This window comes from Armigeres subalbatus, chromosome 1 (assembly GCF_024139115.2).
Source record: "Armigeres subalbatus isolate Guangzhou_Male chromosome 1, GZ_Asu_2, whole genome shotgun sequence".
Taxonomy (NCBI): domain Eukaryota; kingdom Metazoa; phylum Arthropoda; class Insecta; order Diptera; family Culicidae; genus Armigeres; species Armigeres subalbatus.
The window spans coordinates 220,301,732-220,324,060 of NC_085139.1; the positions used below are offsets into that span (position 1 = coordinate 220,301,732).

At 44.2% G+C, this 22,329-nt stretch overlaps 1 protein-coding gene across 1 annotated transcript in view; it reads left to right on the top strand.

The window, feature by feature from the left end:
- Nucleotides 1-1,476: 1,476 nt before the first annotated feature.
- LOC134205786 (low-density lipoprotein receptor-related protein 2-like) overlaps nucleotides 1,477-22,329 on the top strand; it is a 43,547-nt gene continuing 22,694 nt past the window's right edge. The window contains 5 exon segments of the mRNA XM_062681379.1: nucleotides 1,477-1,876; nucleotides 2,042-2,296; nucleotides 2,358-4,631; nucleotides 12,252-13,351; nucleotides 13,354-18,111. Of these exon segments, the coding sequence (XP_062537363.1) occupies nucleotides 1,537-1,876; nucleotides 2,042-2,296; nucleotides 2,358-4,631; nucleotides 12,252-13,351; nucleotides 13,354-18,111 (8,727 nt within the window). The 5' untranslated portion in view covers nucleotides 1,477-1,536.

A 22,329-nucleotide genomic window follows, 5' to 3' on the forward strand; every position in this document is an offset into this window, starting at 1 on the left:
TAATTTTAGTTTTTCACAATTTGCACAACCTTACGCGTAATTTTCGCATGAGGAAATATCATATAAACCCGTCGGAAACGGTAACGAACATATCTGCTGAAGAAAATCCATCCAGCCGTTTTTGAGTTATGCGGATTTAGGATAGGATGTGACAAGTAGTCAGTAAAAATCGTACCGATTTGCTGTCACAATCGTACCGGTTGCTGATTGGTTGAATATGACAATCGATTACTTCGATTGGTAGCGGCGCGTTTTCCGTAGGGCAGCATGTTGTTAGTTTGGCCGTGTTGCAGGTTTTTAAAGTTGATATTAAGCAAAATACGAAAATGTTTGAGTTCCACTTTTTTGGTAAGAAATAAATTTATATTGAACTGCAAACGCCATATAAATTATTCTCAAGGGTTGTACAGGTTTAAAACTGTTGATTTTAAGCATTATCATACACCTTTCCGTCATTTTCGATCTAAAAGTCATTTTTTCAGTAGCGAAAACTTCTCTCTGTTAGTCTTTCACTTCTCTTACATAAATAGTGGATGGAACGGGAAGAAAAACATCAAATTTTGATACATGATATTTGGAAGATTTTGTACCAAATTACTTTGGCAGCACTGGCGACCACCTCGTTAGAGCAACTGACTAAAAAACAACAAGGCAGTCTCAATTGAGTTGTCACATCCTATCCTAGATGCGGATACGAACACAGACCATGTCATTTTTATATATATACTAGTCGACCCGGCAGACGTTGTCCTGCATAGTAGGCGGAAATTCGCGTTGCAAACTGCCCATGCAAAATTCCCATACGAATCTTTATTCTAGTTTTTCGCGGTTTACTCAACTTTACTAATGATTTTCGATATCATATAAACCCGTCGGAAACTGTAACGAATATAACTGCTGAAGGAATGAATAAAATCCATCCGGCCGTTTTCGAGTTATGCGGATACGAACACAGACCATTTCATTTTTATTATATAGATAGATAGATAAGAATATTTCCACAAAAAAACAAAAAGGCAATTAAATTGATAAAAATGTTCCGAAACTTTAAAATTTAAAGAAGGGATCCCATTTTTTCGAATACAATAAATTCAAACTAACTTTTTCCGTTTTAAAGATTTTTTTCATATTTTTTTCTGAATTCAAGGATATTATTTGGAAGTGTAAATATATATGAGAAATTAAGCTAATCTTACTGTCACTATAAATCTAGCATACAAACCTTATTAGAAATGGATTTATCAATATTAGCAAATTGATATTGACTACAACAGCTACTTTACATGACAACGACTTTAACCATGCAGCTTTCCGAAGCCACATTATGACCATTCCCATGTCTCACTTTGTAACTACTGACCTCGATAATTGCAAGCGGGCCGTAAGTTCCATGCGAACAACAAAATCACAGCCCGTGGCTATATACCAACGTAGATAGTTCGCCTCGGAAGAGCCCGAACAAACGAAGACACGACTTAACGAGACATAATCACGCAGTAAATTACCGCAGCTCAAATTAATCCCCATCGTATACAAATGCAATTGCTGCAGCTCTCTAATTTGCTTCCTGTTTCGTACTTGCTCTCGTTTCTTCCTCACGCAGCATATCGCAAGTGCCAACCGGACGACATCCACTGCGGGACGCCGTCGCAGTCCGTGTCGGTGAACGGGCGCGTCGCCGACATCTGTGTGCCAAAGGAGAAGAAGTGCGACGGTTATCTGGACTGTCGGACCGGGGTGGACGAGGACGGGTGCCCGGGCATTGCCTGCCAGCTCGATCAGTTCCGCTGTGCCAACGGGCTGCGCTGTATCGATACGGTGCTGAAGTGCAACCACAAGAACGACTGCGGCGACAATTCCGACGAGCAGAATTGCAGTAAGTATCGCGATCACGATCGCGCAAAGGGTGACCTTGGTGAATGCGGATCTTCACCGTAATTAATCACGACCACGACAACGCTCAGCTTTAGAAAGGCGTCATCCTGCGGCGATAAGTGCCTTCCTTCATCAATCAACCTGTTTTTTCATATTTAATTTGTAGATTTCCCGCCGTGTCATGGAGGTCAGTTCCGATGCGCAAATTCGCTGTGCATCCCGGCGACCTTTCACTGTGACGGTTACCACGACTGCTCCGACGAGAGTGATGAGGCGAATTGCACGGCGATTGCCTGCCCGGATAACAAGTTCCTATGTCCGCGGGGTGGACCCAACGGTCAACCGAAGTGCATCGCTAAAACAAAACTGTGCGACGGAAAGCGAGACTGTGAGGACGGAACCGACGAAGAGACGGCTTGTTGTAAGTTTCCATGAGCGATCGACCTACAGATCATTTGGAATTAAACTCGAATTTATTTCAGCTACTGCATCATGCCCGGCCTTGGGTTGCGAGTACAAATGTGGTCCATCGCTGACTGGTGGAGTGTGCTACTGTCCTCCGGGACGAACTCTCTCACCCGATAACAGGACCTGTAGCGATCTGGACGAATGTAACGTGTGGGGTCACTGCGATCAGCTCTGTACCAATACGGATGGATCGTACTCCTGTGCTTGTGCGGGCGGTTACACGCTCATGGACAGATCGCGCTGCGTTGCCCCCACGGCATCCAGTCTGGAGTTGATCTTCGCTTACGATCGTGCAATAGTGCGGATGAGTTCACACGGTCAGGACTTCAGGACAATCGCGAACGCAACCGGAGCTAGCGGTTTGGCTTACCATCACAGCAAGAACCTTCTGTTCTGGTCTGACATCAAAACCCGCAAAGTTCAGTCTCAAGTTTTGGAAAACGGAGGTTATGGTGGTCATGATTTTTCGTTGCCCGGTACATGGGCTCCGGTTGCAATTGCCATCGACTGGATCGGAGACAAGCTGTATGTGGCGGACTTGGTCGGACAGAAGGTTGACGTATTCGAACTGGATGGACGATGGCGCGCTGTAGTGTTGGGATCGAACCTAACTAGCCCGGCTGACCTGGCACTGGATCCAACGTCTGGTCTCATGTTCGTCGCCGATGGAAGTCATGTTCTGCGAGCTCACATGGATGGAACTCATGCCAAATCGATTGTATCTGAGGCTGCCTACAAAGCATCCGGCGTCGCCGTGGATGTTATTGCGAAGCGAGTATTCTGGTGCGATTCGCTGCTGGACTATATCGAATCCGTCAACTACGATGGAGAATATCGAGTAATGATTCTTCGTGGCCAACAAGTGCCGAGCCCATCGCGTTTGGCGCTGTTCGAAAATCGCGTTTTCTGGACGGATGCCACCAAGCAGGGTATTATGTCCGTTGATAAATTCGAAGGTTCGTCCAGCATTCAATCGATCTTCAAAGCGAAGGATATCCGCGAACCTAAAGCGATCATCACCGTACATCCGATCGCTCAACCGAAAGTTTCAAATCCTTGCGGCAGCAACAACGGAGGATGTTCACAAATGTGTGTAGTAACGGCGGTGCAGGGTGCTCCTTCCGGATTGGGCTATCGCTGCGCGTGTACTACCGGATGGCAGCTGTCCAAGGATCTGATGAACTGCGAGCTAGTGCGACAGTTCTTGATGTACTCACAGCAGCGATTCATCAAGGGTAAGGTACTTGATCCCGTCATCGAAGGATTCAGCGATGCGATTCTACCGGTCGTGTCCCGACGGGCTCGATTCGTCGGTTTGGACTTCGACGCTGTTGATGAACACATCTACTACTCGGACGTGCTGCAGGACGTGATCTACCGGGTTCATCGGAACGGAACCGGACGGGAAATTGTGCTCGCCTCACAGAATGAAGGCGTTGAAGGACTGGCCGTTGATTGGGTTTCCAAGAATCTGTACTACATTGACAGTCGAAAGGGTACGTTGAATGTGCTGAGCACCAGGACGGTCGCCTACAGGAGAACTCTGCTGAAGAATCTGAAACGACCACGTGCTATCGTTGTCCATCCGAACAAGGGATACATCTACTTCTCTGAGTGGGATCGACCGGCAAATATCAGCCGAGCAAACTCCGACGGTACGGGCTTGATGGTGTTCAAGAATGTGACTTTGGGTTGGCCAAACGGTTTGTCGATCGATTTCAAGGAAGATCGAGTTTATTGGTGTGATGCCTTGTTGGACCACGTCCAGCATGCAAGCCTGGACGGTACGGACGTGAAGACGGTCAACTCACGACTGATTCGGCATCCGTTCTCGATCGTGATCCACGACGAGTGGATGTACATCACCGATTGGCGGTTGGACGCGATCGTGCGGCTGCACAAGTTGACCGGCGAGCAGGAGGAGATCATGGTTCGTGAACCGCAAACTAACAGACTATATGGCGTCAAGGTGTTCAGTAGATCGATTCAGCTGATCGATTCGCATCAACCGTGCGGAATCAATAATGGCGGTTGCGAGAAGTTGTGCTTCGCGGTTCCGCGCAATAGCTCCAGTGGATTGACGGTGAAGTGCGGTTGTCCGTATGGGGAACGATTGGGAGATGACGGCAGGAGTTGCTTTGCGGATCCGAATGCGGAACCTCCGGTGCAGTCCTGCCCGAACACGTGGGACTTTACGTGCAACAACCAGCGGTGTATTCCGAAGAGTTGGATCTGCGACGGAGATGACGATTGTTTGGACAACAGCGACGAGGAGCAGAACTGCACGAGTAAGTGGATTTATTTGGGTTTGGGGTCGTTTGGTCGAATAGTTGACATTATTTTCCTTATTAATTAAAGCGAGTTGTTCGAAGGGGGAAATGAGAAATGAGTAAAAGGAAATGGGTGTAAGGACTGAATAGTGAGATGTGTGCAGTAACAAGTGAGAAGTGAGTAGGGGAAATGAAAAAAAGTGAGAAGTAGGAGGAAGTAGTGAGAGAAACACAAGGAAGGGACGTGAGGGACGATGATAATTGGAAAGTGAGAAGGAAATGATAAGATATAAAACAGAAAGATAGAGGAAAAAGAAAGAAGAAAAAAGGGAAAAGAGAGAATAAGCTGAAGGAATAATGACGATGAAAGAAGGAAGAAGAAGAAGAAAAAAGAGGAAGCAAGAATAACGGATTAAAAATAAACAGAAAAAAAGCAAAAAGAAACAAAGAGAACGGATGAAGGAAGTATAAAGAAAAATGAAGGAATAAGGAATAAGAAAGAAGAATTAAGAAGGAAGAAGCAAGGAAAAAGATAGAAAAAGGAAAAACAAGAAATAAGAAGGAAAAATAGAAAAAAAAAGAAAGAAAGAAGAAGACGAAAGGAATAATGAAGAAGAAACAAGGAAGAAGGAACAAAAACAAGAAAGTAGGAAAAAGAATAAAGGAATAAAAAAAATGGAAGAAGGCAGAAAGGTTGAAACAAAGATGAAGGAAGTAAGCTAGAAAAAAAGAAGAATAATGAAAGAAGAAGGAAGAAGGTAAAAAAGTAGAAAAGAAAGTAGAAGGAAAAGGGAAGAACGAAGAAGAAGTAAGGAAAATGCAAATGAAGTAAAAAAAAGGACGATATAAGAAGGGAGATAAAAGAAGGAAGAAGAGAGAAATGAGATGTTCTAAGTGAGTGCAGTGAAATGAATAGTGAGATATGTGCAGAAACAAGCGAGAAGTAAGTAGGAGAGAGAAACAGAAGCAAGAGGTGAGACGTAAATCATCCCTTACGTCTTACGTCTTTGGGAAGTGAGAAACGAGTGGTGAGATATAACACAAAAAGGAGAAGAAAGAGGGAATAAGGGAGAAGGAAAAGAAGCATGAAGATGAAGGAAGAATGAAGAAAGAAGGAAAAAGGAAGAAAGAAGAAGAAATAAGAAAAAGGGAACAGTAAAGAAGAAAGCAAGAACAACGAACAAGAAAGAAGTAAAACAATAACATTAGAGGAGAAAAATGAAGACGGATGAAGGTAAAGTGAAGAAAAAAGAATAATAAGGAAAAATGAAGTTGGAAGACGGAAAAGCGAAGTAAGAAGAAAGGAGGAAGAAAAAAAGGAGATAGAAGAATTAAGAATGAAGAAGAAAGATGGATGAAGAAACAATAAAGAGGGAAAAGGAAGGAGGAAGTGGCAAAAGGGAAGAAGGAAGGAAGAAGGATGAAGGAATAAAATAGGAAAAAAGTAGAAAAAAGAAACAATGAAGAAGTAAAGAAAAAAATAGAGTTGAGTGGAAGGATAAAGGAAAAAGATAGAAGTCATGAGGAAAAAAGTAGAAGAAATAACGAAGAAGGAAGAACGTAGAACGAAAAGGGAAGAATTAAGGAAAAAGGAAATAAATCAAGATGGAAGAATGGAGAAAAAGAAGGAAGAAGTCAGAAGAGAGAATAAGATGTTCGAAGCGAGGGAAGAGAAATTGATGTACTGAATAGTGAGATGTGTGCAGTAATAAGTGAGTAGGAGAATCTAAGAAGTAAGCAGTGAGTGGTGAGAAGTTAGATGTGATATTTGTGAACTAAGAAGTAGCAAGGAGTGAGACGTAAGAAACAAGGGGAAAAAGAGAGAAAGGAGAAAGGAGAAAGGAGAAATAAGAATGAAAAAAAAGAAAAGGAAAATAAGAAGAAAGAAGACAAAAGGAGGAATAATGTAGAAGAAACAAGAAAGATGGATGAAGGAACAAAAACTAAGGAAAACGGATGAAAAAAGTAGCAAAAAGGAAGAAAGATGAAAGAATAAAGAAGGACAAAAAAGGGAAATTGGAACAAGAAGGATAGAAGGAGATTGAATTGAGATGGATAAAGGAAGAAGAAAGAAGTTAGAAGAAAAAAGTAGAAATAACGAAGAAGGAAGAACGTAGAAGGAAAAGGGATGAAGTAAAAAAAAAAATCAAGAATGAAGAAAAAAGAAGGAAGAACTGAAGCAAGATATGAGACGTAAGGTTTGATAATTGGGAAGTGGGAGAAAAATGGTGAGATATAAGACAGAAAGAAGAAAGGAAGAGAAATGAAAGAGGGGAGAAGAAATAGTATGGATGAAGTATGTATGAAGAAGAAAGAAGGACGAGGAAAAAACGAAGATGAAAACCAGAAGAAGGAATTATAAAGAATGAAGAAAGAACAGTAAAAAAGAAAGCAAAAAGATCAAAGAAAAAGAAAAGGAAGGCAGCAAGAACAAATAAAGAAGACGAGAGAAAAGAAGGAAGGAAGGAGGAAGACAAAAGATTGAAGTAGGAAGACAAAAAAGGAAAAAAAAGGAAGTAAGAAAGAAAAAGAAGAATCGAAAACAAGAATTAAGTAAAAATAAAGAGGAGACTGGAGAAGAAAGAACGAAAAAGAAAGAAGGAATAAAAAAGATACAAAAAATGAAAAAAAGAAAGAAGAAAGTATAAGAGAGGAGAAGGATAAAGAAAGAAAGTGAAAGAAATAACGAAGAAGGAAGAACGTAGAAGGAAAAAGGAAAAAACAAGAATGAAAAAAGAAGGAAGAACTGAAGCAAGAAGTGAGACGTAAGGGTTGATAATTGAAATAGAGAAGAGTTGTGAGATAAGGCAGAAAGAAGAAAAGAAGAAAAATTAAAGAGGGAAGAAGGGAAAAGAAAGAATAAGGATGAAGAAAGTATGAAAAAGAAATAAAGAAGAGGGAAAAACAAAGATGACAGAAAGAAAAAGGAATGTGTAGAGAAGGAGAAAGGACAGTAAAGAAGGAAGCAACAAGATCAAAGATCAACTAAAAAAAAGAAGAAAATAAGAGAAAAAGGAAGAAACGATAATTAAGGAAGAAGGAACAATATAGAGGGAATAAGGAAGATGGAAGAAAAATGAAAAAAGAAGGAATAAAGAAGATGCAAAAAATTAAAAAAGAAGGAAGAAAATATAAGAGAGAAGAAGGATAAAGGAAGAAAGTAGAAGAAATAACGAAGAAGGAAGAACGTAGAAGGAAAAAGGAAGAAGTAAGGATAAAGAAAAAAACAAGAATGAAAAAAAGCAGGAAGATCTGAAGCAAGAAGTGAGACGTAAGGGTTGATAATTAGGAAGTGAGAGAAGAGTGGTGAGATAAGGCAGAAAGAAGAAAGGAAGAAAAATGAAAGAGGGAAGAAGGGAAAAGAAAGAATAAGAATGAAGAAAGTATGAAAAATAAATATAGAAGAGGGTAAACGAAGATGAAAGAAAGAAAGAGGGATATGTAGAGAAGAAGAAAGGACAGTAAAGAAGGAAGCGAAAAAATCAAAAAAACAACGGAAAAGGAAGAAAAAAAAAGAAAAAAAGGAGAAACGAATAGTTAAGGAAGAAGAGAGTTCTCATGAATGAATAAGAAGGAAGGAAGAAGAAAGAAAAAACATTGAAGAAAGAAACAAGGAGGAAGACAAAAAAGAAAAAAGAAGAAGTAAGAAAGAAAAAGAAGAAACAAAAAGAATAAGGAAGAAGAATGGAAAAGGAAGAAGGAACAAGATAGAGGGAATAAGGAAGATGGAAGAAAAATTAAAAAAAGGAAGGAAGAAAGTAGAAGAAATAGAAGAACGTAGAAGGAGAAGATAAGAATTAAGCAAAAGTAAGGACAAAGGCAAAGAAAAAAAAGGAAGAAAAAAAAAACTGAAGACAGAACATGGGAGACAAAAGATTTAAGATGTGAGAAGGGAGTAAGCGGAAATGAGAAGTTATAAATGAGTGGTAAGAAGTGAAAAGTAGGAGGGAAGGTGAGAAAAACATAAGCAGAACAGAAGGAGATATAAGACATAAGAGGTAGGGAGAAACGAGAAAAAGGGAAGTAGGAAGAATAGAAAAGAAAGAATAAAAATAAAAGAAGAATGACGAAAAAATAAGGAAAGGGAAGAAAGAAGGGAGAAGGAAGAAGAACAAAAAGGAAGTTGGAAAAAGTAGATTAAAAAAGAACAAGAAATACTGATGAAGGGAGTCGGAAGGAAGAAGAAAAATAATACTAAAGAAGAATGGAAAAGAAAGGAGGAAACAGAAGAAGGAAGAAACAAGAAGGATAAAGCAGAAAAAAGCGAAAGTGAAGAAGGGAGGAAGAATGATAAAGATGCAAGGACAAAGGAAGAAACAACAGGAAAGAAGGAAGAAGCAACAAGAAAGAAGGAAAAAATATGAAGGAAGTAACAAAAAGGAAGAAGGGAGAAGGATGAAAGAATGAACGAGAACTAAGGAAGAAGCTAGAAGATAGGAGAAGGACGACGAAAGGAGTAAGAAGGAAAAAGGTAAAATACATAACAATCTAAAGTAAACAATAACAAAGAAAGAAGAAAGTACAAGGAAAAGGGAAGATGGAAGAAAAACTAAGGAAAACGACAAAGGAAGAATAAAAGATAGATGGAAGAAGGTTGAAAAAGAAGGAAAAAGTGACAAGAGAAAAATGAGATGTTTGTGAGTGGTGAGATATGAGACAGAAAAAGGGAGGAAATAAGGAGAAATGGAAAAGAAGGATGATTTGAAAAGAAAGAATAAGTATGAATGAGAAATGGAGAGGGAAGAAGAATAAAGAAGAATGAAGGTACAATGAAGAAGGAAGCTAGATGAGTGAAGGAGAAAAAAGGAAGAAAGAAAAAGAATCAAGAAAAATGAAACAAGACGATTGAAAGAAGAAGGAAGACAAAAAAATGAAGACGAAATAATATGAGGGAATAATGAGAAAGAAAGAAGCAAGGAGATAGGAGTGAGAAAAAAAGGAAAAATAAGTAAAAAGGGACAGTGAAGAAGGAAGAATCAAGGAGACTAAAAGAAGAAAGAAAAGAAAAACGAAAAAGTAAGAAGGAAGAAGAAAAAAACGAAGAACAAATGAAGAAGGAAGAAAGAACAAGAAAAGGGAAGAATTGCGTTGCGTTGCGTTGTAACGGAGTATTTCGTAGATTGCATACTGATAGTTGTCATGTATATTCTTTACCTTTCTTACCCCAATTGCTTATGGATTTCCATTTGGGATTCAATGGAAATCCAATTGGGGGTCCAAAATGATAAAACATGAAAGCTATCATTGCCGGCCACGCCCATCTTCTCCGTTACTAGGAAAGGGAAGGAAATGATGATATGACATCTACTTAACGAGAGGCCAGCGACTCACCGACGCCCTCATAGATGTCAAGGAATTGGATGGTGGGTAGGGTATGTGGTTTAAGAGTATCATTATAAGCAAATGATAGAAAATTTGTGGAAATACGTTAGGAGTGACTTTGCTAAGAAATTTATGTCACTCCATTATCCTTGCCGATGATTTTCCTCGGATGGGGCGAAGGTATTAGCCTTGCCCTGGCTAATAGCCTAGGTTTAAGCGCCTTTGCTCGCTCTCTGAAACGAAAAAAGAGCAAAAAGAAATAAAATTCCCCTTCCCCCCTGATATGATAATGATTTTGATCAACAAATGAATTCTAAGTGGATGAATAAATGATCAAACGGCTGCAAACAAGCCTCTATTGTCGTAGCAGAAGCAAACCCGCCTCAATACGACAGGCAGAAGCACATGTTTGTGATTCAAACGCGATCGACTGTTGTTCAATTTCGATACACATAGTTGGGTAGACAGACAAGATGTGAAATATTGCTAAATTAGGATTCGATGGAGGAAAACACTTACCGAAGAAGTCACTCACAAATCTTTTTCGTTTCAAACCTTTTTCCATCCATAGGTACCTTTTCCGTCCAACAGTAATCATCCTAAACTCAACCGATAATTGTTTCGGTCTCCAGTGAACCACTACGTTGTTCCAATTCGGAGAAACTCGCCAAAACCATGTTCACCGCTAGCTGATTAATGGTTCCAGAAAATCCCTCGTATTCCATGGTTCCAAGAGAGTGGATTAAATATTCCTCTTTTCAATTTCTTCGTCTTCTTCTTCGGGGTTTGGCCGGTTTGATTTCCAAAGTCCCACACTGATAAGTATTAACCACTTCAAAAGACTTACAAGACTTCAAGGAGAAAAAACAGCAGCGAAAAAATAACACGTCAACTAGGGATCGTTGACTACTGCGATCTCAAAGAACAAGAAAAGGGAAGAATGTACCAAAAAGAAAGAAGGATGTAAGAATAAGAAATATGGAAGAAGCTAGAAGGAAGAAAAAAAAAGAAAGAAGAAGCAAGGAAAAAAGATAGAAGATAGAATAACGAAGAAGGATGCAGGAAGAAAGTAGAAGAAGTAACGAAAACAAGAAAGTAGAAGGAGAAGGGAAGAAGAAAGAGGAAGAAAGGATTATATCAAAGGCTGAAAAAAAGGAAGATGCAAGGAGGGAGAAAAGGAAAAAAGGAAGTGATGTTCGAATTCCGATTAAACGTCCTTTTGACGAAATGTCATGCGACTAAATGTCAATCAACGAAATCTTCCAAAGCCGATCACAATCATTGATTTTTGAGCTTGTGCCGAAAAATAGAAGTTACCGTTTGCTCAGGTAAAAAATCCTTATTAGCTTTCGTATTCGTTCCTTCCGCTGCTGATTGATCTTCCCCACGTCCACTGAATTCCTCTTCAGTTCCTATGCAAATTGAATCAGCAATCTATTTGACGAATTATCCATTTTATTAATTAACTATTACCGACTGTAATTCGTTTTCAACATTCGACAAAATTCCCATTCAGCTAAATGTCTTTTCGACTAATCATCCATTCGACCAAATGTCCTTTTTACTAAGTTTTATTCGACTAAACGTCATTCGACGAACTGCCCCAAAGCCTTTTAAGTGAGTACAGAGAAATGGAAATAAGTATTGCCTAGTGAGATGTGTTCAGTGGCAAGTAAGAAGTGAGTAGAGGGAAATGAGAAGTAAGAAGTAAGATGAGAAATGAGATGTGATAGTTGAAAAGTGATAATTAGGAGGGAAAATAGAGAAAAACAGAAGCAAGAGGTGAGATGTTTCGGATGATAATTGGAAAGTGATAAGGAAGAGGAGAGATATAAGACAGAAAGAAGGCAGAAATAAGATAAAAAGGGGAAAGAGGAAGGAGGGGAAAAACAATAAAGATCAGTATCGTAGCCACGGGGGTAGGGGTGTTGTGGGGTTTGGGCTTAAACCCCCCGCCCTCCCCCAGAGAAAAAAAAATGTAGAAGTTTTTTTTTCGAACCCTCTGAAATTAAAAAAAATATGTTTAGAAAACCATTTCTTCTCACCTCCAATTTTTTTCCTTCTCTTTTTTTTAAAGAGAAAACTTATCATATCTCACTTTTCACTTTTCTCATAAATGTCCCATTTCTCACTGCTCGCTGTACACTTCATATAATTCTCACTGTGAGTAGTGATTGTTCAGTCTTCACTACTTGCAATCTAAGGATTGGGCCAAATGACCCATTCAGCCAAACGGCATTCGGCCGAATGGCCCGAAATCTTCATTTGATAGAAAACGTGGTTTCAGCTAATGATGGATTGATCTCTATTTCACAGAACCAACCTGCGGCACAAACGAGTTCCAGTGTAAATCGGGTCGCTGTATCCCGTTGAACTTCCGCTGCGACCACGAGAACGACTGCGGCGATCATTCGGATGAGTTCGAGTGCGGAAATGTGACCTGTGCGGCATCGCAGTTTGCGTGCGAGAATGGACGCTGCATTCCGAACATCTGGAAGTGCGACAGCGAGAACGACTGCGGCGATGGATCGGATGAGGGTGATTTCTGTGCGGAGAAAACGTGTGCGTACTTCCAGTTCACGTGTCCGAGGACGGGTCACTGTATCCCGCAGAGTTGGGTGTGCGACGGCGATGACGATTGCTTCGACAAACAGGACGAGAAGGACTGTCCGCCGATTACGTGTTTAGCGAATCAGTTCAAGTGCAACGATCTGCGGCAGTGCGTTGAGTAAACGTGCAAGTGTGAAGGAATTCCGGATTGTAATGATGGCAGGGACGAACTTGGATGTCCATCGATTGAACCGAATCTGTGTCATTTTGAGAAGCACTTTCGGTGTAAATCCTCCGGGGTATGCATTCCATTTTCATGGCATTGCTATGGGTCCAACGACTGTAAAGACCACTCAGATGAGAAGGAGTGCAATAAGATCACTTGCCCTAACAACTTCTACAAGTGCAGGAAATCCAAGTGTGTCTACGAATCGTACATATGTGACAGTAAGGACGATTGTGGCGATGGGTCGGACGAATCTACCGAGCATGCTTGCGTGACCCCACCGTTGAAGTGTCCGCATGGTCAATGGGCATGTCCTGGAATAACCGAACGTTGCGTCAATCTAACGTCAGTATGCGACGATGTCGAAGATTGTCCCAACGGTGCTGATGAAGGTCTTGGCTGCGATCTGGCTCAGTGCACACATCAAACTGGTCTGTGCTCCAACGGCTGTCAGAAGACTCCTTTGGGAGCACTCTGTATCTGTCCTCCAGGCGAAGAACTTGCGCCGGACAACTTCACCTGCATGGATCTTAACGAGTGCGATCCACCTGGCCTCTGTTCTCAAATCTGCACGAACACTAAGGGATCGTACTTTTGTTCCTGCACGGAAGGCTATACCTTGGAATCGAACAAGCACACCTCTGTAAGGCGATGAACCACCCTTCGGCCTTTTTGACCATTTCCAACCGTCACTCAATCTTGGTTGCAAACCTGAACGAACAAGGTCTGGAACGGGTGCCGATCATCGTGGAAAACGTGGTTGCAACCGCTTCCAATATGCACATCGGCACCATCTGCTGGAGTGACATGAAACTCAAAAAGATCTCTCGGTTAGATCGCGGACAAGAACCGCGGGAGATTATCTCGACAGGCTTGGATCTTGTTGAAGGCCTCGCATACGATTGGATCGGACAGAATCTCTACTGGTTGGACAGCAAGTTGAATACGATCGAAGTTTGCAATGAAAATGGATCAAACCGCTTGGTACTGGTCCGCGAGAACATCACCCAACCCCGTGGAATGTGTTTGGATCCGAGCCCTACCGCCAAGTTCCTCTTCTGGACCGATTGGGGTGAGAACCCACGTATCGAACGTATTGGCATGGACGGTACAATGCGTGAAACCATCATCAACACTAAAATCTACTGGCCCAATGGACTGACCTTGGATATTGCTACGCAGCGCGTGTACTTCGCGGACTCGAAACTGGATTTCATTGACTTCTGCTACTACAATGGAACAGGACGCCAGCAAGTGTTGGCCGCTAGTCACTATCTGCTTCACGCCCATTCCCTCTCGCTTTTTGAGGACACGCTCTATTGGACGGATCGTCAATTGAATCGAGTTCTCTCCGCTAACAAATACCGCGGAAGCAACCAAACCGTCGTCAGTCATCTAATTTCACAGCCCCTGTCGATCCATGTTCATCATCCTTCACTTCAACCCATGTACGAAAGCCCTTGCAAGTTGGCGACATGTCAGCACATATGTCTGCTCAGTCCGTCGGAGAAAACTGGATATTCCTGCAAGTGTAAACCGGGCTTCAAGTTGATGTCCGACGGACGTTGCGTCGAAGAGGAGAACGCCTACCTCATGGTGCTGAAGAACAATCAGATCGTTGATATCCCCTTCAATGGCGGTGATCTCCGAGCTGGAAGCATGATCCCAGTCGTAGGCATCGAAAGCGGCATCAGCGTGGACTACGACCGTAAGGGTGAGACTCTATTCTGGATTCAGGGCAAGGAAGACGACGACGAGAACTGCACGGTCTTCACGACGCCGTACGGAGGAGGCAACAAGACGCGTTTCCTCGGAGCGGACAATGGACTTGTTGGTGCGGCCTACACAATCGCGTTCGACTGGATCGGACGAAACCTGTTTATTGGAAATCGGCTGGCAAGTAACATCGAAGCCATTAAGGTGGACGGAAAAGTGAAGTACCGAACGATCGTGCTGGTTAACGACGGTGACAGGACTTCGATATCTAAACCAAAGCAGATCGCCCTGGATCCAACAAATGGCAAACTGTTCTGGATAGATGAGGGAGGCTTCGGAGTTCCTACCAAGGTCGCAATGGCTAACATGGATGGTTCAAATCCTATGATCCTGGAAGAAACGGTACAATACCCGGAGGCAATCACCATAGACATTGAGAAGCGAATGGTATACTACAGCTCGCAGCATCCACCGGAGGTAGTATCGATCGATTACGATGGAAACAATAAGAAAACTATTCTGACTGAGCAGAACGGAATCGCTAAACCGCGAGGTCTTGGCGTTTTGGAATCGAGGTTGTACTACATGGATCCCACCTACGAAAACATTGTACGGGTGGACCTTCCAAACGGAGACAATCCCAAAACCATCCTGGATAACGAACCCGACCTGAAGAACATGATCATCTACAAGAAACGATCGATGCTGCAGCACCCCTGCATGATGAACAACGGAGGCTGCGAACATATTTGTATTCCACACGACAACGGAGCACGTGTTTGCGCATGCGGCATGGGCTATAAGAAGGACAACGAAGTTTCGTGCAACGCCTACAAGACGTTCGCCGTGGTGTCCCAACTGGACATGACCCGAGGCTACAGTTTGAAGGATTCATCCGAAGCTATGGTGCCGATTACCGGCGCAGGACATCACATTCTACACGTGGACATTTTGTACCGGGACTCGTGGATCTATTGGGTCGAGTACAATCGTGGCCACTGGAATGGAATCTTCCGTGTTCGTCCAAATGGTACCGAACTTCAGGGCGTTATCAAGGACGGCATAGGAAGCAATGGAATCCGTGGCATCGCGATCGATTGGGTTGCCGGAAATATGTACTTCACGAACGTATTCCCGCATGAGAACTACGTCGAAGTCAGTTGGCTGGATGGAACGCACCGAAAGATCATTGTAAAAACTACAAACGATGCGCCTCGTGAGCTGGCGGTGAATCCTATCAAACGACTTCTGTACTGGATTGACTATGGTCAGTACCCTCGAATTGGAAAATGCTATTTGGATGGATCCAACTGGACCCCGGTTGTTACCTCGGGAATTTCGAACCCTCGTGACTTAACCGTAGATATGCTGACACATGATGTCTACTGGGTCGACTCCAAACTGGACATGATCCAGAAGATTTCTTACAACGGAGGAAATCGACAGGTCATTCGCCGTAACCTCGCCAACCCGATGGCCATCGCTGTTTACTTGACGGACATCTACTGGGTGGATCGCAACTTACTGACCGTGTTCAAGGCCACCAAATTCCCCGGAAACAACACCCTTCCGGAGAAGGTTCGTACCAATCTGCAGAAGCTGCGAGACATCTCAATCTACGACATCAACAACCAACCCACCGATGATAACAACCCTTGCCTGCGGCTCGGAAACGGCGGATGCGATCAACTCTGCTTCAGTTTCCCTCCGGAGTACAATCAAAAGCCGAACTTCAAGTGCGACTGCTCCGTCGGACGGCTGGCCGCCGATGGTCGACGCTGCGAACTGGCAGACGAATACGTAGTGTTCTCCACACGAACGGAAATCCGAGCGATCGAGTTGAACCCCGCTTCCACCAATGTTCCATTCGCCCCGGTCGTCAACCTTACCAACGTCGTCGGTCTCGATTTTGACTACGCTGATAACAAGCTGTTCTTCACGCAGATTCGACCCTGGGCTAAGATCGCGTACACCAAGGGTGACAAACCGGACGCAGCCAGTATCAAGCCGGTTATAACCCGGGGCATCAATCCGGAGGGTATTGCATACGATTGGACACAGAAGAAGATCTACTGGACGGACAGTTCGAACAACTCGATCTACGCCATGAATATGGACGGTTCGGATCTGGTGATGATCACCCGAGTGGAGCGACCACGTGCGATCATTCTGGATCCCTGCAACGGAACGCTGTACTACACCGATTGGGGACGTTTCGGTACGTCGGGAAAGATCTTCCGGACGACGATGGCCGGTTCGCTAAAGCGGGCTATCATTGATAAGGACCTGTCGCAGCCAAGCGGTTTGGCGATCGATTATGACGAGAGGATGCTGTACTGGACGGATGCGGTGCGCGAGAAGATCGAACGGTCCCGGCTGGACGGTAAGGATCGTGAAGTGCTCGTGTCGGCAACGATTTATCCGTTCGCGATCACGGTGTTCAGGAACTACATATATTGGACGGATCTCCAGCTGAGGGGTGTTTATCGGGCGGAGAAGCACACGGGAGCTAATATGATCGAGATGGTGAAGAGGTTGGAGGATTCGCCGAGGGATATCCACGTGTACAGCCACAGCCGGCAGCAATGTCAAGCGAATCCGTGTCTGCAGAACAACGGCGGATGTGCCCAGAGCTGTCATCCGGGACTGAACGGAAAGGCGGAATGCAAGTGCGACGATTCGACCAAACCGGTTAACGAAGGAAGGATGTGCGCACCGAAGAACCATACGTGCGATTCGAGCAAGTTCTACTGTCAGAACGGAAAGTGCATCTCGAGGATGTGGTCTTGCGATGGTGATGACGATTGCGGAGATAACTCCGATGAAGATACGAACTACTGTGCGTTCCATTCGTGCGGCCCGAACGAGTTCCGCTGCAACAACGGTCGGTGCATCTTCAAGTCATGGAAGTGCGATCACGAGAACGACTGCAAGGATGGTTCGGATGAGGAGAACTGTTCGTATCCGCCGTGCGTGGATGGAGAATTTACGTGCATGAATGGACGCTGCATTCCGCAGAGTCAAGTATGCAACGGAATTAACGACTGTAAGGATAATGCAACTTCGGACGAAACTCATGAGAGGTGTCCGACGAATACGACGTGCCCGGCAAATCACCTCAAGTGCGATAAGACGAATATTTGCGTGGAACCGTATTGGCTGTGCGATGGAGATAACGACTGTGGGGATAATTCGGATGAAGATCCGCTGCACTGTGCGCAGCGAACGTGTCCGCAGAATAGTTTCCGTTGCCCGAACCATCGGTGCATTCCGGCTACGTGGTACTGCGACGGAGACGATGACTGCGGAGATGGAGCCGACGAGCCGCCAGAGTATTGCAAATCGGAAGGAAGGACGTGCTTCGGTGATTTGTTCACGTGCGACAACGGCAACTGTATTCCGCGGATCTACATCTGCGATGGCGATAACGATTGCCTGGACAACAGTGACGAGGACAACCGGCACCAGTGCAACGATAGGAAGTGCGACGAGGAGACGGAGTTCACGTGCAACGAGAACAAGAATTGGGCCCGGGCGCAGTGCATTCCCAAGAAGTGGATCTGCGATGGGGATCCGGACTGCGTGGACGGAGCGGACGAGAATACGACACTGCACAACTGTCCGACGCCGCAGCCCTGTAGCGATGATCAGTTTACGTGCACGAATGGAAGGTGTATTAATCAGGTGAGTGAATACCATCGTCAATATTATGCAAATATAAGTGTGGATATGAAGATGGCATGCCCGTTGTTACTTCGGGAGTTTATTCGAAATGGAAGCAGTATTCGAAATGGAGCCTAATGGCCTGTAATTTTTATCTTCTTTTACACCCGTATTTCACAACGGTCTTTATAAAGGAGAAAAAAAATCTAACATTTCCTGCAGAAGCTTCTTCCTACAGAATCTTGGAAAGCTTCCTACAGAATCTTGGGAAGCTTCCTTCACAAATTTGGAAATCTTCCTTAAGAAGCTTGGAAAGCCTCCTTCAGGAACTTGAAAACCATCCTGCATAAGCTTGCAAAGCCTCCTACAGAAGCTTGGAAGGCTTCCAATAGTTCCAATAGAAGCTTGAAAAGCTTGCTGCACAAGCTTGACAAGCTGCCCACAGAAGCTTGACTTGAAAAGCTTCCTACAGAAGCTAGGAAATTTCCTACAGAAGCTTGAAAAGCTTCCCACAGAAGCTAGAAAAGCTTCCTACAGAAGCTTGGAAAGCTTCCTACAGAAGCTTGGAAAGCTTCCTACAAAAGCTTGGAAAGCTTCCTACAGAAGCTTCCACAGAGCTTCAAGCTCCAAAAGCTTGGAAGCTTCCCACAGAGCTTGGAGCTCCTGCAGAGCAGGCTTCCTGCAGAAGCTTGGAGCTTCCTGCAGAAGCAGGCTTCCTGCAGAAGCTTGGAAAGCTTCCACAGAGCTTGGAGCTTCCTGCAGAAGCTTGGAAAGCTTCCCACAGAAGCTTGGGCTTCCCACAGAAGCTTGGAAAGCTCCCAAAGAAGCTTGGAAAGCTTTCCACAGAAGCTTGGAAAGCTTCCCACAGAAGCTTGGAAAGCTTCCCACAGAAGCTTGGAAAGCTTCCCACAGAAGCTTGGAAAGCTTCCCACAGAAGCTTCTAAAGCTTCCCACAGAAGCTTGGAAAGCTCCCACAGAAGCTTGGAAAGCTCCCACAGAAGCTTGGAACCCACAGAAGCTTGGAAAGCTTCCCACAGAAGCTTGGAAAGCTTCCCACAGATGCTTTCCCCAGAAGTTTGGAAAGCTTTCCACAGATGCTTAGGAAGCTTACCGCAGAAGCTTGGAAAGCTTCCCCCAGAAGCTTGGAAAGCTTCCAACAGAAGCTTGAAAAGCTCTCCATAGAAGCTTGGAAAGCTTCCCACAGAAGCTTGGAAAGCTTCCCACAGAAGCTTGAAAAGCTTCCCCCAGAAAAAAGCATCCCCCAAAACCTTGAAAAGCTTCCCACAGAAGCTTGGAGCTTCCCACAGATGCTTGGAAGCTCCCACAGATCTTGGAAAGCTTCCCACAGAAGCTTGGAAGCTTCCTGCAGAGCAGGCTTCCTACAGAAGCTTGGAAGCTCCTATCAGAAGCTTCCTGCAGAAGCTTGGAAGCTTCCTATCAGAAGCAGAAGCTTCCTGTCAGAAGCTTGGAAGCTTCCTATCAGAACTTAGGCTTCCTATCAGAAGCTTAGGCTTCCCATCAGAAGCCAAGCTTCCTATCAGAAGCTTGGAAGCTTCCTATCAGAAGCTTAGGCTTCCTATCAGAAGCTTGGAAGCTTCCCATCAGAAGCTTGGGCTTCCTATCAGAAGCTTAGGCTTCCTATCAGAAGCTTGGAAAGCTTCCTATCAGAAGCTTGGAAGCTTCCTATCAGAAGCTTTGGAAGCTTCCCATCAGAAGCTTGGAAAGCTTCCTATCAGAAGCTTAGGCTCCCATCAGAAGCTTTCCCATCAAGCTTAGGCTTCCTATCAAGCTTGGAAGCTTCCCATCAGAAGCTTCCCATCAGGCTTCCCATCAGAAGCTTGGTGCTTCCTATCAGAAGCTTGGTGCTTCCTATCAAGCTTAGGCTTCCTATCAGAAGCTTGGAAGCTTCCTGTCAAACTTGGAAAGCTTCCCACAGAAGCTTAAGCTTCCCACAGAAGCTTAGGCTTCCCACAGAAGCTTGGAAAGCTTCCCACAGAAGCTTGAAAGCTTCCCACAGAAGCTTGGAAGCTTCCCACAGAAGCTTGAAAGCTTCCACAGAAGCTTGGAAGCTTCCCACAGAAGCTTGGAAAGCTTCCACAGAAGCTTGGAAAGCTTCCACAGAGCTTGGAAAGCTTCCACAGAGCTTAGAAGCTTCCTGCAGAAGCTTGGAAAGCTCCTACAGAAGCTTCTGCTACAGAAGCTTGGGCTTCCTACAGAGCTCAAGCTCCACAGAAGCCTTCCCACAGAGCTTGGAAAGCTTCCTGCAGAAGCTTGGGCTCTGCATAAGCTTGGGCTTCCCACAGAAGCCTGCAGAGCTTCCTGCAGAAGCTTGAAAGCTCCATCAGAAGCTTGAAGAAACTTCCATCAGAAGCTTGGAAAGCTTCCAGCAGCAAGCTTCCAACAGAAGCTTGGAGCTTCCAGCAGAGCTTGGAAAGCTTCCCAAGAAGCTTGAGGCTTCCTAAAGAAGCTTGGAAAGCTTCCTATCAAGAAGCTTCCTATCAGAAGCTTAGGCTTCCCATCAGAAGCTTAGGAAGCTTCCTGCAGAAGCAGGAAGCTTCCTACAGAGCTTGGGAAGCTTCCTGCAGAAGCTTGGGAAGCTTCAGAAGCTTAGAGCTTGGGCTTCCTGCAGAGCCCAGGGCTTCCTGCAGAAGCTTGGAACACTTCCTACAGAAGCTTGGAGCTTCCTGCAGAAGCTTAGGCTTTCTGCAGAGCTTGGAAGCTTCCTATCAGAAGCTGGCAAGCTTCCCATCAGAAGCTTGCAAAGCTTCCTATCAGAGCTCTGCAAAGCTTCCTATCAGGCTTGGAAGCTTCCTATCAGAAGCTTAAGCTTCCTATCGAAAGCTTGGAAAACTTCCCATCAGAAGCTTGGAAGCTTCCTACAGAAGCAGGAAGCTTCCTACAGAAGCAGGAAGCTTCACAGAAGCTTAGGCTTCCTACAGAAGCTGGAAGCTTAGGCTTCCTACAGAAGCTTGGAAAGCTTCCTGCACAGCTTCTCTGCAGAAGCTTAAGCTTCCTATCAGAAGCTTGCAAAGCTTCCTATCAGAAGCTTGAAAGCTTCCTATCAGAGCTTGGAAAACTTCCTACAGAAGCTTAGGCTTCCTGCAGAGCTTGGAAAGCTTCCTGCAGAAGCTTGGAGGCTTCCTGCAGAAGCTTAGGCTTCCTGCAGAAGCTTGGGCTTCCCACAGAAGCTTGGAAGCTTCCTGCAGAAGCTTAGGCTTCCTGCAGAGCGGCTTTCTACAGAAGCTTAGGCTTCCTGTTAGAAGCTTGCAAAGCTCCCATCAGAAGCTTGCAAAGCTTCCCATCAGAAGCTTGGAAGCTTCCTATCAGAGCTTGGAAGCTTCCCATCAGAGCTTAGGAAACTTCCTATCAGAAGCTTGGAAACTTCCCATCAGAAGCTTGCTTCCTGCACAGCTTGGGAAGCTTCTGCAGGAGCTTCCTGCAGAAGGAAGCTTCCTGCAGAAGCTTGGAAGGTTCCTGCAGAGCTTGGAAGCTTCCTATCAGAAGCTTGGAAGCTTCCTATCAGAAGCTTCCTATCAGAGCTTAGGAGCTTCCTATCAGAAGCGAGCTTCCTATCAGAAGCTTCAAGCTTCCTATCAGAAGCTTGGAAAGCTTCCTATCAGAAGCTTGAAGCTTCCTGTCAAGCTTGGAAAGCTTCCTATCAAGCTTGGAAAGCTTCCCATCAGAAGCTTGGAAAGCTTCCCACAGAAGCTTGGAAAGCTTCCCACCGAAGCTTGGAAAGCTTCCTATCCGAAGCTTGGAAAGCTTCCTATCAGAAGCTTGGAAAGCTTCCTATCAGAAGCTTGGAAAGCTTCCTATCAGAAGCTTGGAAAGCTTCCTATCAGAAGCTTGGAAAGCTTCCCATTAGAAGCTTGGAAAGCTTCCCATTAGAAGCTTGTAAAGCTTCCTATCAGAAGCTTGGAAAGCTTCCCATTAGAAGCTTGTAAAGCTTCCTATCAGAAGCTAGGAAAGCTTCCTATCAGAAGCTTGGAAAGCTTCCTACAGACGCACTATAGGATTTCGGGCGGTCATTAATCGAAAATGTCATGTCTTCCGAATTATTTTAAAATATTTTCTCTCCATTGTCAATACTCTAATTAAGAGAAATTCTGAATTTGAAGTCTCTAGGTGCACTAGTTCCAAAGATATAAGGTGGCAAAGTCAGAAATGGGTAAAAAAGTTAGCAAATTTTCTGAAAAAATATTTTATTTTCAACTATTTATTGAAATATTTTTAAATGTT